Source organism: Poecilia formosa, unplaced genomic scaffold (assembly GCF_000485575.1).
Source record: "Poecilia formosa unplaced genomic scaffold, Poecilia_formosa-5.1.2 Scaffold5, whole genome shotgun sequence".
NCBI classification, from domain to species: Eukaryota; Metazoa; Chordata; class Actinopteri; order Cyprinodontiformes; family Poeciliidae; genus Poecilia; species Poecilia formosa.
The window spans coordinates 3,675,848-3,699,490 of NW_006799944.1; the positions used below are offsets into that span (position 1 = coordinate 3,675,848).

The 23,643-nt window shown below is 39.0% G+C and overlaps 1 protein-coding gene across 10 annotated transcripts in view; it reads right to left on the reverse strand.

Moving 5' to 3' along the window:
- sorbs3 (sorbin and SH3 domain containing 3) overlaps positions 1-23,643 on the reverse strand; it is a 32,615-nt gene that overhangs the window by 4,151 nt on the left and 4,821 nt on the right. For 3 of the 10 annotated variants that reach the window (XM_016677514.1, XM_007563764.2, XM_016677523.1), the window contains 16 exons: positions 15,725-15,795; positions 13,596-13,778; positions 13,175-13,247; positions 12,564-12,697; positions 12,410-12,473; positions 11,602-11,634; positions 11,437-11,521; positions 10,049-10,157; positions 7,611-7,664; positions 7,342-7,449; positions 6,664-6,719; positions 3,015-3,085; positions 2,389-2,450; positions 2,222-2,268; positions 1,918-2,032; positions 1,165-1,290 (listed from right to left, as the gene is read on the reverse strand). In XM_016677514.1, the coding sequence (XP_016533000.1) occupies positions 1,165-1,290; positions 1,918-2,032; positions 2,222-2,268; positions 2,389-2,450; positions 3,015-3,085; positions 6,664-6,719; positions 7,342-7,449; positions 7,611-7,664; positions 10,049-10,157; positions 11,437-11,521; positions 11,602-11,634; positions 12,410-12,473; positions 12,564-12,697; positions 13,175-13,247; positions 13,596-13,778; positions 15,725-15,736 (1,332 nt within the window). In that variant the 5' untranslated portion in view covers positions 15,737-15,795. Of the gene's footprint in view, positions 1-1,164; positions 1,291-1,917; positions 2,033-2,221; positions 2,269-2,388; positions 2,451-3,014; positions 3,086-6,663; positions 6,720-7,341; positions 7,450-7,610; positions 7,665-10,048; positions 10,158-11,436; positions 11,522-11,601; positions 11,635-12,409; positions 12,474-12,563; positions 12,698-13,174; positions 13,248-13,595; positions 13,779-15,724; positions 15,796-23,117; positions 23,347-23,643 lie in introns of those variants that run through there. The other 7 variants (XM_007563781.2, XM_007563772.2, XM_007563797.2 and 4 more) reach the window with 7 other exon arrangements.

Sequence of the window (23,643 nt, forward strand, 5' to 3'; positions counted from 1 at the left end):
GCAATGAGATTTAATGTTTAAGTAAGTAAAGTAAGATAAGTTTATTTAGAAAAATCACAAAGTACATAAAAGAAAAGAAATCTATTAAAATTAAGAGACATAATACAAAAAACGGTAAAATAATACGATAAAAACAAACAGGCAGTTAAAAATATGAGTAAAAGTATTATGAATATTTAGAGGCATGTAAAGTTCCTCATTACTGTGTTTTTTGGTTTTATTTATTTACTAATTTATTATGCAGTTTATCTGAATATGGTCTGAGATTTGATTGAATTTACATTGGATAACTGGCAACTCGGTTAAATATTTTCCCTGGTAAGCAATCTGTCTCACTGTAGAATTGACTTAAAATTATTTGACAATTTGTCGATTAACTTCCCCAAATTTATTGGCAGCAACAACTGCTTCTACAAAAATAAAGCATTACTCAATCTTCATAACTTGATCATGTATTTTGTATATCTGATCAAATATATGTATATATTTTACATGGAATTTCCAGCAGAATGTTTTATCTGCTATAACACACAATTTTGTTTTTAAAAACTTTTTTTTTACTTCATTTCCCATCAAATCTACCCAATTTTTCCTTCAGTATTTTGACTGTAACTCTCACAGGCCTTTATGCTCAAATTTCATCTCAGTATTTTTCTCCTCTGTGAGTACAGTTTACCATATAAGGCAGAAAGCACAACTTATTCTGTCATTAGGATAAGTTTTGATGGGATTTTTTTAACAAGAATACTGAAATATCTTATGAGCATAAAAAAGGAGCTTGTCTGGGAGTAATTTAGCTCGAGTCCAAATTGCTTCTGGGTCTCTGCCAAGAAAAAGACTGACCCAGTACAATCCCAACAAGTGGTTATGATCCCCCCACCCCACTCTGTCATGGATTAAACAAACACCTGACCTTATAATGGGTCTGAACAGTGCTGATGGGTGGATCTTATTGCAAAGCCAGACTAGCTGGTTATTCTTTTTTTTAGGATACAAAGCTAACAAACTCGTCCAAAAATCTTTAAAAAGTTTTTTTTTTTTTAATTTATAAATTCCAAATATTTAAACAGCAAAACTATCAGTCTGCTTAGTCCTACTTTAAAGTTTTTTGTTTTGATGTCTTTTTTTCAACAGTAATGAAAATTGTCAAGGTGAACCACTCACTTTGCGAAAGGAAAGCTCAACAGGAAGGTCAGCATTGAAGTTATATAGAGCTAGAGCTTCTCCATACTCCAACACCTGGAGAGTAGGAGACTTGATTGGTGTCGGCTTCTCTGTGGGAGGTAGAACCTGAAATAAAAATAAAAAAAAGAGTTATTACGGATGTATAAAATTTACAATTACAATTACTTTACAAAAGTTTTCATATATCCCTTAAGGGTTTTTTCACATTTTGTTAAACTTCAGCGTGCCTTATTGGTATTTTATGTGATGGATCAACACAATAGAATGTGTATCTGTAAACTTGAGGGAATAATATGCAGAGTTTTATTTATTTTTGTGTTTTAAGTGTTGTAATCTGAAAGATTTGGCATGCTTATGTGTTCAGCCCCTTTACTCAGATACTGCTACATAGATTCCAAGGTCTTATGGTCCAGTCAAAGTCCAGACCTAAATCCAGATGAGAATTTGTGGCAAAGTTTGAAAAATACACCTTCAGTCAGATTAAACTTCCTCTATATTACCAGTAATATTGACGCTAAACCTTTCAGCGTCAACATGTGTAAAACTAGCAATATAATCTAAAGGACCTGCATTTTACCTGTAGCAAAAGGTTGTTCTACGAAGCACAGACACAAGGAAACTTCCTTCACTTCACAATTATGCACTACTTTTTGTTGGTAAATCACATAAAATACATGTGCAACACCCTTTGAGTTTATCTGAAAAAGTAAAAGACATTAGGAAGAAATTCACCTCCACATAAGAAGTTGGGAAAATGCCAGCTCTCCCATGATGCTCCCCTTCAAACCAGTTGGCGTCTACCTGCCTGTGGATGTAAACAATGTCGCCTTTCTGCAGCGTGAGCTCCCTGAACACAGCACAACACAAGAAGAAGGTGATTTTTTGAAATGCAACTCAAAAGGTTGAACAATTATTACAAATTGGTATTGTGAAAGTAATTTAGACCGCAAATTTGACCCCTAAGTTTACATGCAAACTTCAAGTGATTACATTGAAAGGAGAAGTTTTCTTTGATTTATCTAGGTATATATTTCACCTGGGTGACTGAGCCTGGAAATCAAACTTGACTCTTGCAGCTTTCATCTACCAATGCAAAAAGAAATCCGTTAAAAGACTTGCATTTGCCATGTTTAGCATTTAAAATTTTGCACTGGCTTTGACAACTCAGGCTTTTTAGCTCAATAGAGAATAATAAAAACACACCTTTTTCTCCTCTTTTTTTGATGAAGGCTCCATACTTTCATTTGCAGTGGAGAGACGTCCTACTGGGAAACACAAACAGGCATAAAGGTATCAGAGGATGTGTGTGCTGGTTTGTTTGGCTTGCTTATTTTTAAATGCTCTGCTGTTAAAACGCCACTGCAGCCTTAACAAAGGCTAAAGTTCAAAAGGGTACTTGAACTTCCCAGGAAAAAAAATCCTTGATAATGCTAATCTTTAATCAGGTCTTCTGAGTTTCACTTCCTATTTTTGTGAGCTTCCTCCCCACCCATTAACAGCTGTTTCTAAAAGGAAAAAAGAAAAAAAAAACTGCTAAGACTTTCCACAACCTCACTATCGTCTTCTCATGAAAGTGATGGCACGAACAGAACATGAGCAACAAAGTAGAACCATGAGACCATCAGGATATATTAGATTACTTCAAGCTTTCATCACATTTACTGGATGAATGGTCCGGTTTCTAAATATGTCATTAAAAGGCCAGTCATTCACAAGAGAGGAAAAGCCCGACAACTTGTTAACAATGCATTATTGTTCTTGAAATCCACCTCTATTCTCATGTGTGTCTCTGAGGAAAAATACATGTTTTTATTTTATTATTTTTTTACCATGTGCAGGAGCAGAAGTTGATGGTAAGCCACCAGAGCGCTGGATGGGTTGCTTATATGCTAACAGGTTGCTGGAAAAGAGAAGAAAGTCTGAGTCTTTATTGATAAATCTTAACAAACAGTAACAACAACAACAACAACAAAAAACACAAACATGATTATTCTCCACGAATGGGGCAATTAAAAACAATAAGCTTTATAAGAGTAACGGTATGAAAACCACTATAATTTTCTGCCACACCGTTCCTTCCAACAAAAGTTCATAGAAATTCTTGTTGCCCTTTCCACACATGTTGCTTCACACTGATGGTCAGCTGGCTGAAAGAAGATTACTACCCTTTTCTCTCAATTTCAAAGAACACAATTTTTTTTTTAAGTATTTCTGGCATCAACACACACAAAGTAATGAGTTTGTAAACTAAAGGCTCACAGCATTGTGAACAAGAAATGTAGTGCATTGTTTTTCCAAATTTACAATGAACAATCATTTGAAATAATCATGACTTCAGTATTGACCTAAATAATCACTAATATAATTTCTTCAAAACCAAACAGCACTAAGTCAATCTACTAAACCCTTTGATTAGACCGTTATTTAAATGTATAAATACCCCATGCATTATGATTTTGCCAATTTTTTGTTTTTGTTTGGGTTTCCTCCACAAAAAAAACAAGACAACTTCAGAATTTAGTGGGCTTCTGTTCTAAGTTTCTGCTTAAGTGTTTGTGTCAAGATCAAAACAACAGTAAGTAAATGTTGAAGATAACAAAACTGTTTTATAACCAGTAGGAAAAGCTGTTTTGTTTCATTTTAAACAAATACAGTTAGATAATTATATACATTTTTCTTTTAATTATTTATTATATAAGTGCTTTGATGGCAAAAGACTGTAGTATTTTTACTAAAGGATTGTCATAGAAATTACCAATAATTTAAAGAAGCTTTAAAAATTCTGACACTGAAAACTGTCAGACATCGAGACACATAAAGACAATTACAAAGCCGGCCTTCTGACACTTGAAAAACATCCACAGGATTAAAGGACTAATGTCCCAACAAGATCTTGAGAAACTCATCTATGCGTTTATCCTTATTAAATTGATTTCTACGACAGTTTTCACATGTCTGCCTAAAATGTCAGTCAAGACAGCTGCAGCCGATCCAGAACGCTGCTGCTGGCGTTCTGACTAAAACCAGGAAGGTAGAGCACATCAGTCCAGTTCAAAAGTCCCTACACTGGCTCCTTGTAGCTCAGAGAATAGACTTTAAAATACCGTTGTTAGTTTATAAATCACTGAATGGCTAGCACCAAAATACATTAAAGATCTGTTGTTGTCTCAACTTCCCAGACCACTCAGGTCTTCTGGTTCAAGTTTGCTTTGCTTCCCCAGGATCAAACATGGATAATCAACACTTAGATTTTATGTTGGAACAAACTTCCAGAAAACAGCTAAAATGCTGAAACTCTGAGTTTCTTTAAATCGAGGTTAAAATCACATTTGTTTGGAGCTGACTGATAACTGGAACATCGTAAAGCAGAGTCTGTTTTTTAACCTGTCATTGTTTCTCTTATTTTGCCATCGTTTTTGCTTGTTTATTGTTGTTATTTTTCTTCTAAACACGTAAAATAAACTTTGAATTTCCTTGCTGCTGAAAACGTGCTATACACATGAAATTGCCTTGCAGTTCTAATGATAGACATGATCAGAATAAATGACTCAGTGTATTCCTGGGATAGGAATTGACTTATAACCGCAAAAATGTCCACCTTGCTTGACTCTTTTTTCTTTTTTTAACTCATCTGCATTGTTTGAGGCAGTGCATCACTGTGCTGTGTTTGCAGCTGGACACCCATCGCTGTAAAAAATCCACAACGCTGTATGTTTTACATTTACACATCCACAGAAAAATCCCCTGAGGACTGGAAGAGGTCCACAGTGCATGAGCTCAATTTAGCAAACAACAGCCAAGAATCATCCAGGAATGCATCGCACACAAGGTAGGAAATGTGGAATGCTGCCCTGTTCTGTCAAGGAACACATACTGAAATTAAGCCTGGCTAATATGAGAGCTTTACAACACTAACTCGGAAAGCATAAGTATTTATCTAGCAGATGCCCAGCTGGTTTTTATAGGTCTATAGAGATACAGTTCTGGGATTCCTGAAACAGCAGGAGGACTTCAGGAAGGCAATGACGTAATATCGAAGATTAGGAGGAGGGGAGTTACGTACAGAGGCAAACATTTATGTGGGCGATTTTCTATGAGATGTTCCCATCTTAAGCCTAAATGATCTAATCCAAATAATGTCAAGGATAGGCAGGCTTATTGATGAAGTACCTTTTTTGCACAAGGCAATCTAAGGTGCTTTACAGAACATCAAAGTAAAGATAAGAATGAAAATATGTAGTAGTTTAGGATCTAATTAAAGGAAAGCTTAATATACCCAACATATCGAAACATGTAGAAGAGATTTAGGAGGCAAATTTAAATCCAAAATCATCAGACTTTAAAACAGGGAATTAGCTAATTGGTCAGATTCTTTGATCAGAAGCTGCAGTAAACAAAAAAATGTTTTCAGTCCTGATTTGCAGTAATGTAAACTCCTGAAAATAAAAACATGCACCAGCTTTTCTGTGTCCTGTTTCAACAGAAATCTCCTTATTTTATTCTGTCAAAGTTTTTCAAATGCTCATTTATATGGTTGTAGACATTAATAATAACACCAGTTCATGAAGTGACTCGTAGAGATGAAGTTGTGTGTTGCCAGCATACATACTGTATGGAAAGAGATGCTGGAGTACTACATATTCTGAATTAGAGAGTTTATATAGGGGCTCCAAAAAAGAGGTCAAAGACTAGCCCTTTAAGGATCCACACAATTCATTTCTTCACCCAGATTTATAATTTCCACATGACACAAAGTGTTCCTTGTTTGCCAGATAAGATCCGAACCAGCTTAGCACTGTACCCAACAATCCCACTCATTCTTCTGGCCTGCTAAGATTAACTGTTTTAAACGCAGCACTTAGATTAAGTAACACCAAGGCAGAAGGTCTAGATCCATCACTTTCCAGATGTACGTCATTCAAAACTTTTACCGATGCAGTCCTAGTGGTGTAGTGCAATCCACAGCCTGACCAGAAAACAACAAAAATAATTTCACTCCTCAAACTATTCCTTATCAAGCTTCTACTCAGTTAAAATAAAAATGTTGTTTACTTTTCCACTAACCGGTGAGAGAAATGCATTATTGTAACATTAACATGGACAAAACGGGACACATTTGTTACCCTTTAACGCAAAGCATTGTTGGTGGTTAATGTCTATGTATCATTTACGATGCGAAGAAAAATAGTAATAAATCAAGTCAGAATATGTGACTCTTACTTCTCATATTAGAATTTACTATGGTATCTTAAGGATACTTTTAAAGTTGTACATCAGTCAAATCTAAGTTTGTTTACATGACTCATGAGAGAATGAAACTACAGCATATCACATCTATAGGACAGAACATCTAAACTCACACAAACACACCAAAAAACTTTTAAAGCTGCCACTGAACACAATCAGATGTGACATTTCTTGTACTCTTCACCTATTTTTCATCAAATGATTACATTTCTGTGCTGCCTTCAGACTAACCTGTGGTTGGTGGTGACAGCCTTTGGAGCAGCTAGTGGATCCCTGCCTGTGGCCTCCTGCAAACATAGGGAACAGTGTGTGAACGCGCAGTTTGTTCTCTGCAGAGGCTCTCAGCCTTCTGTATGTTCTCACAGCTCAGAGGAAATCTCACAACAACTCAGACAAAGTAGAGGTGCTGACCACTCCCAGCTGAGCACAGGAGTCCCCTGGGTCCTATCCTCCTTGGCTACAAACAGCACAACAGCCCTGCTCTCGGTTTGTCTGGGCTGTCTGTGAGTTCTCCTTTGATTCAATTGCACAAGGAGGAAACAAAGCACTCGGCTGGGATTTTTTTTTTTCCTACAAGTTGCTGTGAAATTGAAAAGAGGAAATGCCGAATAACTTGATTTTTGTTTTATTCTGAAAGGTCTTCATTTGCTGTGGAGAAGTGGCAAGCAAGTGAATCAGAAAGCAAATCAGTCTGGGTGCAGCTCAGGCAGGCAGTTCTCAGGCAGTCATCCAGATCAGAGAGGGGAAAAATAAAGAACGTTCATATTCACAGTTTGCAAGCAGAGGGTTCACACAGCTTTCATCGGGGGGCGTGGGGAGGGAAGGTGTGCTGGGATTTTTGCTAAATCACAGAGAAGCAGGGTGGGGGAGTGGTTCGTAGCAGAGATATTCAGTATGGGGGCTCAGTACCTCACCCCGGCCTCGACGCTGCTTCTTCTGAGAAAGTGTCCTCTCCAGACCCTGAATCTCCGAGTCCAGCTCAGCTTCGAACTGGCTCAGCTCAGACTGCAGACTGGCCTGAGCCCCAGCAATTATAGTGTTGGAATGCAAAAATAAAATACTACCACAGAGTCTGATATTTGTAGCTTGTAATTTCCTCTCTAAGCTCATAAAACAAGTGAAATATTTTTAGCATAAATTAGAAAAGGCTACATGTAGTTTACGTTGTAGATGCTCACCTCAATGGAAGGGGATGTCGGTTTCTCAGGCTGTCTCTTCTGGGACAAATGAACCTAGAGAGGAGATAAAAAAAAACACACTGCAGCGGATTTTTGGCCTCAGATTGGAGTTGAACTTAACTCATAATAACCTACCACAATATGGTGTACCATAAGTACTTTTTACAGGAATTTAACCCTAAATAACAGCTATGTAAAATTCAAATTAAACTAGAATAAATTATCCTTATAAAGCTGTATTTAATCTAAAATTAAAATTAAAATGTTACAGAAAGAAAATTACATCCCTTCATTACGCATCATGGCATGATTGTGATGATCATTTGGAGTGTCTTTTGGGACAGGTTTTTAAATTCATGATGCACTTTATACCTGCCTGCACATCACCATTTTTTGCTAGAATTGGCAGAGTTTATTTAAACTGGTTGTTCCTTAATTTAGTTTTTAAGCAAAGTCCACAATGTTTTGGTGGGATTTAGGTTGGAATCACCCTGTAAGTTTAAGGTACGCTTTCTGAAACCAGTTTTGATGTATTTCTAGATTATAGTCCTGTTGGGCCTCACAGCTCAGGTCTTAACCATAATAACTATGCTGTTATTTAGCTTATTATTTTTCCTTTCAGCTATTATTTAGCTCACAGGAAATCTCTGATGATCTTCATAAACACCCCGAAAGCACAAAGGTTCACATCTCCCTTCAACTGGAAGCCTCTAGACATCAAGTGTTTCTTCGTTTCCCTGCCGTGTTTTGCTCCTGGATTCTTGTTTTGTCCTGCTCTGGCTCCCTGAGTCCCCTGTGTTTTTGTTTTTTTTTGTAAGTTTTTCATCATTCTGGTCATCAAAGGTTTTTCATCTCAAGCTGCCTCAGTCTCTGCATTTGTGTGCACTTTAAACCTACATATCACGACACTGGTAGTGTTTCAAGTCTTTAAGGACTTAAGGACTCACCTTAATGTATAAATCAGGCTAGCATTAAGCTTCTTGAGTGACACCATTATGAATGCTACTAAAAATTGGTGTGTATGGTCAAAAGCAGGGTCCATGCAAGGGAAATTCAACCAAGTAAAATATATTAGAGATAATAGGAGCAGTTCAGCTAATATTTTCAGCTAAAAAACACAGCTTATATACATAATGAAAAGCTCCAAATGCACCTGTCCCAACTGTGAGTGCATGTGAACTTTTAAAGTGTCAGGATATTTAGAGTAAAATATATTTTACAAAAGCTGAGTGCATGTCTTTACTACCCTGGTCGTTTATGTAAACTTTGGTTAGTAAAACGCTGCTTTATCTGATTTGGCACAAATTTGTGGACATCTAATAAATTCAATAAATCATCAAAATCATTTTAACCCAATAACAAAAAGGTCAAATTCCAAAACGCAGACAGCAAAGTAACTTATCTGGAACTTAATGGAGCATATTTTGGACTCCAAATTGCAAACCAACACATTTTGTTACTTTAACTAGCTGAACAATATTTCTTTTATTCTTGTTGTCAATAAAGACTTCATACTTTTAGTAGCCGGTTCTGTCAAACACGACTATAAAAGGCACTGAAGCTGAGAACTGCAAACCACTTGTCCCATATTTTGCAAAACCTTGGCTGAATCCATCTCTCTGAATGCCAGACATACTGTAGTCATCCCATCTACAATGTCGCATTGAAGCAGCGCAGCACCTGATATGGTCCATGAGCTGCTTTTCTAAGCACCGTCCAGGGGATACAATATTGTTCATACAGACAAAATGAAATAAGTCCCCATGCTGCGAGCCATTATGCACCAGAAGAGGTTAACACCATAATACAGATCACAAGACCCATCGGCTCCCAGGGGGGAGTAGAAACAAAGATTTCTTTTCTTCACAAGACATAACTTACAATGTGTTCACCGGATCTGGAGCAGTGTTTCAGTGTTAAAGAAAAAAACAACTTCGAAGCACCACACCTCCGCAGGGAGAGAGGGTTTAAACCCGTCCAATAAAAGAGATGGCGCAGAAAAAAACAGCACTAAATTACAGCAATCTGACACTATGAGATTAGCAGATTAAAACGTTTAAAAAATGTTTACAAGACTCCATTCTGTAGAAAATCTGATAACTACTACAGATCGTGCCTTTTCTTGCCTGAGGTTATCTTTCAAATCTGTTGAACTCACTAGCTAGAATAAGCTCGTCTTGTAGGACTGAACACTGGAAAAGTGGAGTATTAGCAGGCTGCGCTGCCTGAGAAGATGTAATCTGAGGAGTTAGACAATAATCCTTCAAGAAAAGGTGACCAATCTGCTCATGAGCTCCTCACTGGGAAAACGCCAAACAATTACAGCTATTAGAGCCAACAACAACTCCAGATCCATTTAAAGACTGAAGAATTAGATGTGGGCTTTGAGTTGGAACCAGAGTCTATATTTAAAATGTGACAGCATGGGGGGTCCATACCTGGCTGTTACTCACTGAAGCGGAGCTCCTGTCAGGCTCAAAGTCGAATATGCTCTTGGGTTGAGGTTGTTGCTTTCCAGGGTCAGACAGCTTATCTACATCTTCGCTCCTAAAACGTTAACACCCCAACACAAAAACAAACACACAACAACTTGAACATGGCGTCATTGTAGGAGCCCGTGACAACAAATCCAAACTCGCCTCAGCAGCACGTTTTCTCTGAAAAGGAACTGGCGCAATGTTTTGGGTTGGTGATCACAGAAGCAGTCAGCTGCAGTCTGCATGACGTAAAAATAACTTAACACTGGTGAGTTATGTGTTGAAAAATGTCAACACATGAACTTCAGCACAAGCATCAGTTTAATTTCAACAGGCCTGACTGACTAACGGTGTAATATTTCTTGATTCGAATGAGGTAATGAATTTTTTTCCACAATCTCTTTTATTTGTAAATCCTTCTCTTTTCCTTCTGTTGGTCACAATGCATTCATGCTCAGTCACCTGTGGACCTCCACATTACACTTGCACTTGGCTCGGCGTAGTGCGATATCCTCACTTTACGGCATATGCAATACACATAAATGGGTTTCAGAGCTCAGCATAGTTTTCATACATCATGGCCAAAGGTGAGGTGATAGACACACCTTCTTTCTGGGTAAGACTGTAAAGTAAAACTGGAGGAAATTTAAAGTATAAACAGAACTTTAACCAGAGTTGGGTAATATCATTCCACTTTATCAGGTTGCATGATGCATACAGCAACATTTCTTATCTGTAAAGATGTTTCACAGATCTGCAGCTGGGAGCAGTAAGTCAGGCTCTATCCCTATCAGGCTCTGTGACTTCTTTGGACCCAACATCAGATCACACAGGTGCTGAACAAAAATAGCGCAAAATGCAACAGAATTATCAGAAAAGCATACAGAGCATAGAGCCAAGCATCGAATCGTCACATCTGTATCCAAATGACTGATCGATGACTGGAGATTAAGAAAAATATCTTCCTTCTGCAGTCATGAAGAGCAACATGTATGAGATGTTTCATTAGATCTAGTTCTAAACTCTGTACATCAAAATGACACTATATGTTACAGAAGAATCCCACAGAACTCATTTCAATTTGAAGTAAAATTCTGTGTTTCCCAAAATGTAAAACTCACTGCAGAACAGGTGAGTTTTACCTCTTCTCATTTGTTTGATTTGACTGCAGGGGACTGGCTTCAATTTTCCAACCAAACATTTTAAGCTATAATGAAAATGCATAAAGGCGTGAAGTGAGTGACACCCTATCTCAGATTGTTATTTTTTGAGCTTGTCTTTTTGAAAGCAGAATAATTAAAACACATCCAGCAAACTGGAAAAAGTCACATCAAATCCAGTAAACTCACCAATCAGGCAGGGACCCGTAAGGCGTCAGTCTAAAGAGATTCTTGTCTTCTACGATTTTTTCTCTCTCCGCAGATGACTGGAGCCCTGTGGATTAGTGACTCATGAAAGAAGAGTCCAAAGAAAAAAAATGCAGTGATGGTAAGCAGTATGTTGGGTCCACTCACGTTCTGGTGACCACCGCTCTGAGTCCTCTAGTTCTGGTTGAAATAAACAAAGAGACTCATTTGAAACTTTTCACAGCCATAAAACTTTGGCAGTAAAAGTCACATATGATTTCCAGCACATCCACAGGATAAGTAAAGCAAAAAACGTCAAACTGAAAATTCTCTCTATTTGCACAATCTTGAATCTTTGCAGTACACTGGGTATTAATCATTTTAATAAGCGTGCCAGCACTAATGTGTTAAATTAAAAAAAGATAGAACTGGTTAGAGGTACTTTGTTCAGTACTTCCTATAAATTCACCTGTTAAAAGTTGTCGACAATTTTTGATTGGTAAATTATACCAATACGTCTTCTAACTGAATGTATTTGTAGTGTTTCATACTGCACTATGATTTGTTTTAATTTTTAGCCACAGATAAAATCCTGATGTAGTTGTCAGAAAGGTGAGAGTCGGCTGCATTTTGTCTCAAGGCACCAGTTCATAAGATAAGACAAACATTCAAAAAATCTCTTTAAAACAACAACACCCAAATTCCTGGCAAAACAGCAGTGAAAAAAAAAAATGTTTTTCACGGCACATGAAAGAGAAGAATGATTAATGCTTAGGAGGGGCTGAGAAAAGAATCTGGATTACTGTCAGACCTCGTGAACAGAAACGCCAGAAGTCGTTTATGCTCTTATTTTTGTGTCAATAATAAATTGTTTGCCCGATGATCTCATTAGAGGCCGACATATTGACACGGTGGGATTCATTCCGTATTTGCACTAGTTAAAAAAAAAAAAAAAAGTCGAGGAAGAGTTTCTCACCCTCAGGCTTCTTGTGAATCTGTCTGAACATGCTCCTGTACCAGTCTCTGGGCTTGTTCACGCTCTGGTGCATGCAGGGAGGAGAACAGAAGAGAGAAATCAACCTGACCATGTTGTTGGTTTTAGCCAGAAGTTCTGGTTATTTGTATCTTACCGATCTGGACGCGATGGGCATCCCGGTCTCATCCACCGGACCGATTCCTGAGAACTTAATAAGCCTCCCCTCGTTATTTGGCACCCAGCTGTGCGGCAAAGTGGAAGAGCCCTGGACTCCATTGGACAGTTCACCTGATACAGAGAGCCATAAAAAAATTACATTATTTTTCTGATTTATTACTGAGTGACAGGGCCCAACGAAAACTTACAAAATCAGATTTTAAAGGTCCAGTCAGATGTTTGCATCACGGCTGTGTTTGTAGTCGTCTGAAAATGTTCACGCAAAAAAAAAAAAAGGTTTTCTATAAGATTTGTAAACTTTTCGTCATACCTCACGTAGGCATTACAGCTTTTTTGCCACTTCAACCATATTGTTTTTTTCAAGATATTATTTTATAAAAGCTGAACCATATTGCAATGTGAAGCCGGCCTTATAAGTCAGAACTGGTAGTTGGAGTTGTTCCCACTTTCCCAGTGGGAAAGTTGACTTCAGAAGGGGGTCTAATTGATTATTTTTCTGAGTGGGAAATCAGAATTTCACTGTTCCGATTACAACTGGAAAGTAAAAATGCTTTCCCGTTGTGGAAATGTGAAACTTTATACATTTACCTTGCGACTGTGAAGGTCCATAGTACGATCCGAAGCTCGGAGTCACTGGACCTCCTCCATTAAGCTCTGGCTCCTTGAATAAACAGAAATATCTAAATAAGTCATCCAGTTCATATGGAAAGAATATTTCTGGTTATAAATGGTGTCAATAACTGTGCCACAGGTGACTTTGTTTAAAAAATATTTATTGATTTTAAATTGTTTTCCAAACTGAATTTAATTGAAATTAAAGGTTGAATGAAAAATAAATGAAACATGGAGATGTTTTAAGTCTTTTTTTACACAGTCGGTAAATATGACTGGCACATGCATGCCTGAGTGTACAAAGCATGTAGTGCATTCTTTTTCCACAGGGGGGAGCACTTGTTTGCTGCTATCATAGCCATCACATTAAAACAGCCTGCAGGCCATGGTAGTTTACCTTCACAGAGCCAGATGTCAGTCCTGTGGAGTGAAACGGACTCTGCGGAGGAGTAGGGAGTCCAGGGGAGATGACCACCACATGCTCTGGAGAAGTCAGGATGTGCTGGCTTGAAGAAATGTCAGGCTTCCCAGACAGATAACTCTGGGAGCCATTTGGATGGCCCGCTACTTCCGCACTTTGCTGCACACACAGAGGAAATTATAAAAATATGGATGAACCAAAACAATGCGTGAACCCTGCCTCATCGTGTCTTCCTGTGGACCCTGGATAAATAATGCTCTGTGTAAAGGTCATGTGAACTTGTTAGCAGTCTTGCTATTCTACAGGGAATAACTGTCCTCTCTGAGGGAAGCCTGTGAAGAAAAGATCCTCCAATTTATTTAAAGCACAAGCAGTGGGAAGTGCTGTTTCAACCTTTTCCTCGTTTTTCCTCACAAGAACTGCAGAAAGGCTTCATTGAAGAATTAAAGTTGATGGGGAGGACTAAAACAGCACTGGAGTGTTTAATGAGCTCATTAAGTGTTCAAGTCGTGGAGCAAGACGTCAGGATGAGGATAAAAATGTCAACCGCGAAGTCCAGTGGTCTCCTTGGTGACTCCTGTCCTTCTCAGCCACCTCATGATTGAGAGTTTAACACTCTGTGTTTGAATCAAGTGCTGTGGTCCTCTCTGTGTGGTCGTCAGGGGTCATGAGGAAATACCTGTCTCTTAGTAACTGCTAACGAAAGATATGTTGTTGTGACGCAGACAGTACTGTCTTGATCAATAGCAGGGCTGTTTATCGTTTTTACTACTACATAATTGAATACTAACTTGCTTTTTCTAGTTTCCACACGTTTCAAATGTTTGTCAGACAGTAAATAATGCTACCAGAGGTTTCTTTATCTGGTCACACAATTAAAAAAAAATAAAATCCTGTCAGTTCACGATATCTGCAGTTAGCCTGCTGTCTGTGATTTTATGTTCGCTGCACTCTATTAATTATTTAATAAAATAAAATTAGGACCTGTTTGTGTGTACAGCTTATAGTGACAAAGAGATTGTATTGGCTCCTGCAGCTTCATGTTTGTCTGAGTCTTGTGACCTGCCCTGCACGCTGCACTGTGCAGCGTGTTGTTAATGACAACATAGAGCGATGTTGTCATTAACTTTTTCAAAGCTCAGTTTCTGAAGCAGAAGAGCAACTTTTTCTCTAAGTTTTGTCCACAAACTATTAACTGGAACTGCTCTAAAATATGTTACAACCCAAATTACCAATAGGTCACATATACACAAAGCAAACATGCTAACATCAGCCTAGCATTTTAGCTAACTGCTCCACATAAAAACATGGTAAACTGGGGAAGGCTAAGAGTTTCTTGAAAGCTATAGCTGCATGCAGATTCACATATATCTTTATAAACAAATGATAAAGCTATGTGGGGTTCTGGTGACACATTCTGCATAGTAATAGTCTTAACCAAGTTAACCCATATTGGAGCTTATTACTGAGGCCATCCTTGTGGAAACTCTGATTGGGGAAAATCAGCTAATGCCAAGAAAAAAAAAAAAAAACCAAGAAAACAACCAACCAAAGAAAGGACAGATCCTGCAGAGTCCTTAATGCTGTTGGTGACTAAGACACAATAACAATACTCAGTGGTGGGTTTTTTTAAATTGGCCATAAATGCATTTGGTGAAGGCTTCATTAGAAAGAGAGTTACATGAGCGCCAGTTAAAAATAAAAAATAAAAAATAACTGCAATTTATTTGTCACTTGTGGCCAAAGCAAATCTTCTATTGAGCTGCACTGGTAATCTTTTGATTACTGCTGAGAATAGCATTATACACTTTGTTCATTCCCAAAATCTCAGATAATTTCTAATATTTTAATTGGTTGGGGTGGAAAGCAGAAGAAGGGCACCTTCCATGGGAGGACCACAAGTTACAATACTAATGTAGACTTTGTAGTAAAATGTAGTGTGTTATTTCACTCCAGTTCACAGCTCCTGCTTTATTGAGCATTGATTTTAAATGTAGGATTGCACTGGAACATGGGGGGGAACACATTCACACTGATAAATAATTCTGACTGCTAACTGAGGCAGAAGATTCTGATCAGGACATTTAATAAAGGAAATGCTTTACCTGAGTCTGCATATGATCAGTTATGGTTCCTCTGTGGCAGAGATCAATATTTTGCTCTCAGCATGAAGGATCTGCAAAGACACATAGTGAATATATCAGGTTTGTTTGTGGTTGTGCATCCATATGAAACACATGCCACACAGTTTGTATTTATTTACTTATGTTTAGATCATTTTTTTGTGTGTGTGAATGTGTCTGTGAATATTACTCTTTTTTTTAGAGCAAGTCATACGTTTGCCTTCTGCAAATATTACTAAATTGGAGTGAAGAAATGCACTCAAATCCCAAGTCTTATTTATTGTCAAATTTTTAAGTGACTTCAGAAAATCCAGCTCAAAGCACTGAACAAAACATAATCTTATCAAAATAGCGTGAAACCATTTAACAAAGCCTGCAAAGAAAAACAACATTTCCGCCGTCAGCTGAAACTGAAATACTTTGCATACGCTATTAACTGAATGACAGAGATTTGCTCGCTGTCTTTTATTCAAACTATCAAATCCATATTAATAGGTGCCTCTCTGAACGCTTTAAGACTTTATCTTATCTGTTTTTATTCATATGTATTTTTAAACCCAAGTAGTTAATATTCATTCCCGCAGGCCTCTGTGTCATAAATCTGCTTTTTTTTTCTCCCAGACCGACTCGACAACTGTTCCATTATCCCATCCAAGCCGTATCCCAGTGAGGGAAAGTCAACGTCACCCACATTTTCCTGCAAACCCATCCAATACAATGAGAGTGACTCACATGCACCCCCCCACCCCACCCCACCTCGTTTTTCCCAGTAATACAATTCTGTAATGACCCTGATTTTTGGGTTGGATGACGGAGAAGGACAACTACTGAAAGTTATACATCAGTTATACCTGCTGTTTCAAACATCAAAGACATTGTGGATGGCGAGGAGGGCAGGAGGGAGCTCTTTCTTTACCACTCTGAAAGAGGCGGGCGTCTGTAGCAACTAAATAGTCCATAATGACTTTGCAGGGATGAAAACCACAGATTTACGCTGCTTCAAATCCCTAAAACCCTGACGAAGAGCGGCAAAGTTTTTGCTTACTTCCTTTCGTTGCCATAAAAACTGTGTTCCCACAGGAACGCTATCTGAGATTAATAAAGTTGGAGCGTTAGTATAAAGTTTAGACTCTGTTCTCCGCTGAAAGCTGCAGCTTTGCAGCTTGACGTTGAAGTGGGGACTAAGTGCTGGCCGGACTCCTACAGCCTGGAAGCTGCCTGACACAGTTTGCACTAATGTGTTTTCCATGTGGCATTTGCAGCTGACTATCAGAGTCCATAATCACTGTTGTCAAGAGAAGAGCATGAAAACTAGAAACTCTCAGTCTCGCTGCTCTGCTCACTCAATGAATCTATGTTCCAGTTGACCGACAACAGCGTCGCTCATTTGGGTCGTCATCTTCGAATGAATCGCGTTACGCAACAGGAAGAAAACAGATCAGGAGACTGTGACAATAGCAACGGTGTTAATGCTCAGGCATGCCGATTGATTCATCATCCTCGGTCATAGTCGTTGGATTATTCAACCAACTGTGCAAACAGCAACATTACAAATAATGGCTTAAGCTTACTGCCTGTGTGTTTTATACAAGCTGCTCTGCGTTCATACCTGATCACTTTAATAGGTCTATTGAACTTATGAACAAACGGCAGAATGAATCATTTTCAAGTTCTTTTCATGAGGAGTCTGGACACGTTTTCTCATTCGGTCTCTCAACACAGGTCCAAACAGAAACTAGCGTCTTACATAAGCGTTTACATTCAACTATGTTATAAGACAAATTTAAATGTGTTTCTTTTTGTGTGATAGAGTGACATAAAGCAGTTTAGAAAAGTAAAGATTATGTAAAAGGATACATGGCTTTCACTATTTCTTCAAAATTAAGATCTTTGCAGATCTTAATTTGTCATTTATAGGTCCCCTATCTAGCATGTGTTGAACTGCAAATATGACTTCTTCTGACTGCCTTTAAAAATGTAAATCTTTTTCTTGCATGAATCAAAACCTAAAGTTGTGCAGTCAACATATTTTTCTGCCGCTGCTGTGAATCTCTGCAGCTCCTCCAGAGTCATATTTTAAAACATGAAAAGTTCATAGCGTGGTCTTTTCATGAATACAGACAAAGGTACAATTTCCATGTATTTGACTGACTGAAAAATATTCTAAAACAATGTCCCTTTTATTCCATTTAATAATTATGCAACGTCTGTCTTGATAAAATCCCAATAAATTACAGCTAAAATTCAAGACTTATGAAAATTTTTAATAAACCTTAAGTTAATGTATCTGTAAATGCCTTAAGGCAATGTTTACATGCGGAGGTGAAATCTGACATTCAACCAAAGTCTTGTCAAAAGTCCCTGAAAGTAAACGTTTATTTATCTATTTTTTTTTTTAGTTATTTTTGTTTTTACTTTTCCACACACAAATCAAAAAGAAGACAAAAAATAAGACAAAACTAATGCAGAAATGGATAAACAATATTTAAATTCCTATTATGTTCTAGCCAGTGTTAGAAATAGAATTATTATTGTTATTATCAAATTTCAGAGTGTCTCTGAAAACCAAACATGCTCTCAAAAAAAAAAAAAAAGATTCCTATGAGATCATTGGTCTTTCATGGAAAGATTGTGAAACTTACAAGAACACCCAAATTAACACTGCCCTGATGTTCCTTTCCAAACATACATTCAACTAGCAGTATTATCAGCGTAACATAATAAAGGAAGACCTTCATGCTTACGACAAGGCTAAAAGAGCGACAGAGAACCTTTTCTGCACTCAAAGAAACATTTACACCAGAAAAAAAAGACATTTTTGCAATTTACCAATAGTGTGTTATTCTGTTCAATGATCAAATATCAAGTGAAATATCGTTTTCAAATCTAACAAAGATAATGTACAGCACAAGTTATTTGAAGTCAAAGTTCCAGCACTTGACTCATGTCTGGTTTTTTTATTATTTTTTAAAGAAGCAGCCGATCTGTTTTAACTCACATGGTGATGTAAAAACTTGTGTCATAACAGTGGCTTTGTCTGGGTTTTCTTGGAGGCACAAAAAAGAAAATCCATCCCAGGACTGCTTCAGTCCCTCACGCATTCCCCGGTTCTGAAAGCGCCAAACACGACCCTACCAAATAAGGAAAATTCAGAGATGATATCAAGCGAGAAAAACCTGATTCAGAAGTCTGACTCCTTGAGTTCCTTTGTGAATGCTCGGAGCGTTCTTACGTAATTGCAGAAACTCAAGCTCAAGACGCAGTTTCGAGCTAACGAATGAAGACCAGGTTTTAGGACCTTGATGCAATCCCTGTGAAACGTGAACGTCATAGTTCACATATTTACAAGGCTAGACCCCCCGCAAGGTGAGAGGTCCATTATCACCACCGGATCGGAATGAGAGGGGAAGAAAAACAGAACCATAAAAGGCCCCACGTCTACCTCGGAGAAGGAGATGATGTTCTGTTTCAGACATGCTTTCACTCTAACTGGATTTTATGTTTCCAGCTCGTTTCATATCTGCTAACGTTTCACATGCGGCTCAGCTCAACGCAGCTGAGGACCTGGGAAATGAGAATCAAAAGACTTTGACTTGAATTTTCTCTGCATCTGTTCCCAGTAAAATTAAACAGATTGTTCGAGAACTGAACCAGATGTTTCTCTGAATCTGAAGCAAACAAAACTGCACAGAATAAACAAAATGTACTCAAGTTACTTTGGTCAGGCATGGGTTTTTTTTCTTCTTCTTCCCCTTTTTTATTTTTTTATTTTTTACAATAAACTATTATCTGAAGTTCTTGAGCCAAAGCTGAGCAACTCAGCAGCTCCAAGGTCAGTGAACTTAACCACACCCATGCAGTTCCTGTGAACGACAATGGCAGGTCCTCCCCACAAACACCTCTGATATTAACAGTAGCACGACAGTAGTGCAACAGGAACAAATGTTCCTAATTCCTGATAGAAAAACATACAAACGGGCATAAATCACACATCAAAGAGCTCTTATCCGACACCAGAGCAGAAAAGACCATCACCAAACATGCAAAAATCAGCAAATCTTTCTCTTTTCCAGCGAAAAAAAGAAAGATTGGGCCCCAGTAAGAAAACCCAGATGGATTATCTCCTCTGTCATTTTTCTTCCCACCAACATAGCCGTCAAGTTGACAGGCCCGCTTAACAGAAACAGTGGCGAGGCTGACCCCTCGGACCGCTCTGATCAATACCAGCTGAGACATGATTTGTGGTCAGAGGCTGAATCGTCCTGTCATTAAGTCAGGGACAAAGAGCTCTAATGAAACTGACCTGCATTCATTAGCACATGCTCAGTCGTCTGCACACAGGCCAGAGTTAATCATTGACTTTAACGGGTGAGGGCGTTTCCAGTTGTGCTCACATCCAACACATAGTCCATGTTCAGCCGAACACTGATGGCCTTGTAAAGTAACTACAGCCTTTGAACTTTTCCACATTTTATCATGTTACAACCATGAACCTGAATGTGTTTTATCGAGATATTAGATACTGACAAAAAGTAGATAACTGACAAAAAATAGCACGTGTTTTTCGCATTTAAAATAAAATTAAAATCTGAGAAGTGCGGTGTGCATTTGGCATTCTTTACTCCAGTACATGTGGATAAAATTAACATCAACGAACAGGGTTGACTGAGCATAAATTCAGCTGTTCTGTGAAAGTCACAGACGCTAGTAAAGGAACATTAGAGAGTTAGCATCACGAAGACCAGGGAACACAGCAGGGAGAAAGCTGTAGACAAATTTAAAACAGGTCCGGGTTATGAAAGGTTGAGCTTCACAAAGAACATGGTACAACCGCAAACATACCAAGGTGTGGCTGTCCATTTAAACTGACAGAAGAACAGCGCTGATCAAAGAAGCAGCTGGGAGGAGCTGCAGAAATCAACACATCAAACTGGACAATATGTTGATGGAACAGTCGTCCCATAAGGGCTCCACGATCGTGGCCCTTATGGCACAGTGCTACGAAAACGTTGGGGACACAACGAACATGTCAAAGGACAGTCTCTGGTAAGAAGAAACAAAAATTGCAGTTTTTGGCAGACACTGAAAATGACATGTGCGATTGGAAAACAATCGCTCAACTTTATCCTGAATACCACACACACAGTGTAAAACACGGAGGTGGCAGCAGAATGATGTGGGGTGGTTTTCTGCAGGAGACACAGGCTATCTGTTCAGAGTTGATAGGAAGATGGATGGAGACGAATACAGGGAAGAAATGTTGTGAACTGATGCAGAAGACTGAGTCAGAGCTGCAAGAGGTTCAACGCATGTTCAGTACAAGACCTTTTCAAAGTGAAATTAAGAATCTGAGTTAGAGTTGATTAACTATCTCATCTCTGTCTAAGTCTGAGCTGTGTTAGGAAGAAGAAAGGGCAGACTTACACAAAATCTATAAAGAAACACTTGTAAAGAATTGCAGCTACAATCACAGCAAAAGGTGCAATTGAAACTGCACCCCACACTTTTCAGATTTATATTTATGTGCTCTTTCAAAACCATGTACCACTTTCCTTCCAGGTCACAACAAAGCAGTTCTGTAGAACGCTACAACAGACAGTCACATTTTGGACAATGTTAAATTTATGAGTTTAATCTAATAACATGTGAAAAGGTTTGATGGGCTTGTATGCTGCTGTCACTTAAAACATGTAAAAAATAAAACAAAATTATAAGTCAGATCTTATCACGCATAGATTTGCTTCTCCTCGACAAGTTATATAAATGGGTCATAAAACCCCTCAGCCCTGGTCCTGGAAGGTGACGGGAGTGCTAATTACAAGCACATTCACTGGATAAATAAATGGACATTTTATAGACACAATAAATGAGTCACGGTTCAGCTACTCGAGAGGTCAGATCCGTGAGGCTGATCACACAACCGCGCTGCCCTTTTGCAGCTCTGCAGATGTTCAGACGGAGCCCATACAAGGTCCTGCAGCTGTGAGTTTATTATATGTAGTTGTAGCTGCAGATACACAAATTTATCAGGGAGGGAAGTGTTTCACCTCCATGTATGGTGCTCGTCTGGCCAGAGCAACAGGAGGGGTCTGCGTGCTTCTTGTCAATAGAGAGGCAACGCGTTCCCAGAAGAAGCCCCGGGCTCATAAATCAGAGCCTCTCTCAACAAGAGGAGCCCTTTCCAAGTAGATGCAGTGCTGAAGAAGTCGCTTCCCCCACCCCCACCTTACATCTCATTTTGTTTGCTTTTTTTTTTTGGTCAGATTTGAGAGTTTCAGATCATCAAACAAAAGGTTAATATCAGACAGAGACCAACCTGAGTGATTACAGTTAGACGTGTTAATCACACTGAATGCATTTCTTACTGAAAAAAGTAATTTTCACCTAAAACCACTCGAGGCTTTACAGTATCTGGCTTTGATTATTTCACACCACTGTCAGGAATTTTGCAGCAAAGATGTTTTTGTGCAGAAATGTCTTCACTCAGCCACAATGGAGAGTTATTATGGTCTGTTTAAGGTAATGCTACAGCAGCTCAACTGGATTCAAACATGAACCATAGACCAATCCAAAATCTTTTTTTTTTAATTTATTGTCATTCAGAGGTGGACTTGTGAGTGCTTTTTTTTTATAATTGTCCTGCTATATAACACAAGTGGGCTTTCTAATTTTTTTCTGCTAGAGAGCTTCAATTGACGGCAGCATCAATTGCAGTCAGTCCTCCAGGTCCTGAAGGACGCAAATGCTTTTTTCAAAGGACTTTAAACCCATTCTGATTTGGTTCTATAAAAATAATATAATTTGAGATCATTTCTCAGTGAAGTCTCAAAGTCAGGGCAGGAGAAAGTACTCTCACAATGCGGGGGAAAAAATGTCCCAAATCCCCATGCCTGTCACTTTGCATCCTCAAAGCTGAGAGCAGTCTGTGGATATGAGCCTCGGCAGCTGGACAAAATGTAATGTGACAAAAAAAAAAAAGAGAGACACAAAGAGAGTCAGGGTCAGCTGTGAAATTCACCCCGACAGTCTGGGGCCCATTAGGCTTAAAATCTCCAGCAGGATGGGAAAAGGAGGGAATTTGTTTCCGTTCTCGAAAGCTTCCCTGCTCTGTCCAGTTCAACTGCGGCTACTGTAAATACCTATGACGGATGACATATTTGCAGACAATATCCACTAACTCTTAGCACGTGCGTCCCTCTCTCCTTACCTAAAGGAGCCTTGTTTGTACACGCAGTGGCAAAAGACACCAGACACCACGGAACCTGCCTTTAATCCCCAAACAGTCAAACAGGTTACTCCGTACTCTCCAGAAACATCTCTCTATTCACCCACGCAGTTACTACCTGTTGTTTTTAAATTCAGCGGCTGAACTCACCCCCCAACCCTGTTGGCGTCGACCTGTGAACTCACGCGTGTTTCTCTCCGCCTCAGCAGCGCACCAACGCCTCGACGCAGGCCCTCGCTGCACTTTCTCTCGCTCCCTCTCTCTGACTCCTGAAACTGGCCAGGACACACACTCTCTCTCACACTCCTAGCCCTTGTTCCGCCTGCCTCCGCGCGGAGGACTTCCCGGTTGACAGCCATCGTCATGGTAACCCACACTTCAGCACTACGTTCAAAAAGGCACCCCCCTCCTGCTCCTCCTGGCCTGTCAGTTTCTACGGACGCCTCCTCCTCACATTGTTGTGATGAGGTGATATATTTGCAGGCGGGGGGGGGGCTAGCCGAAGGGAAAGGCAAATAGTTCATCACCTTCACCTCCCTAAACGCTGCTCCGTGACTCCCTGATGATTTGTCCTAACTTTATCTCCCTCATGCATTGCTCTCCTTTTGTAGACATGCTTTGTGTGTGTGTGTGTGTGTGTGTGTGTGTGTGTGTGTGTGTGTGTGTGTGTGTGTGT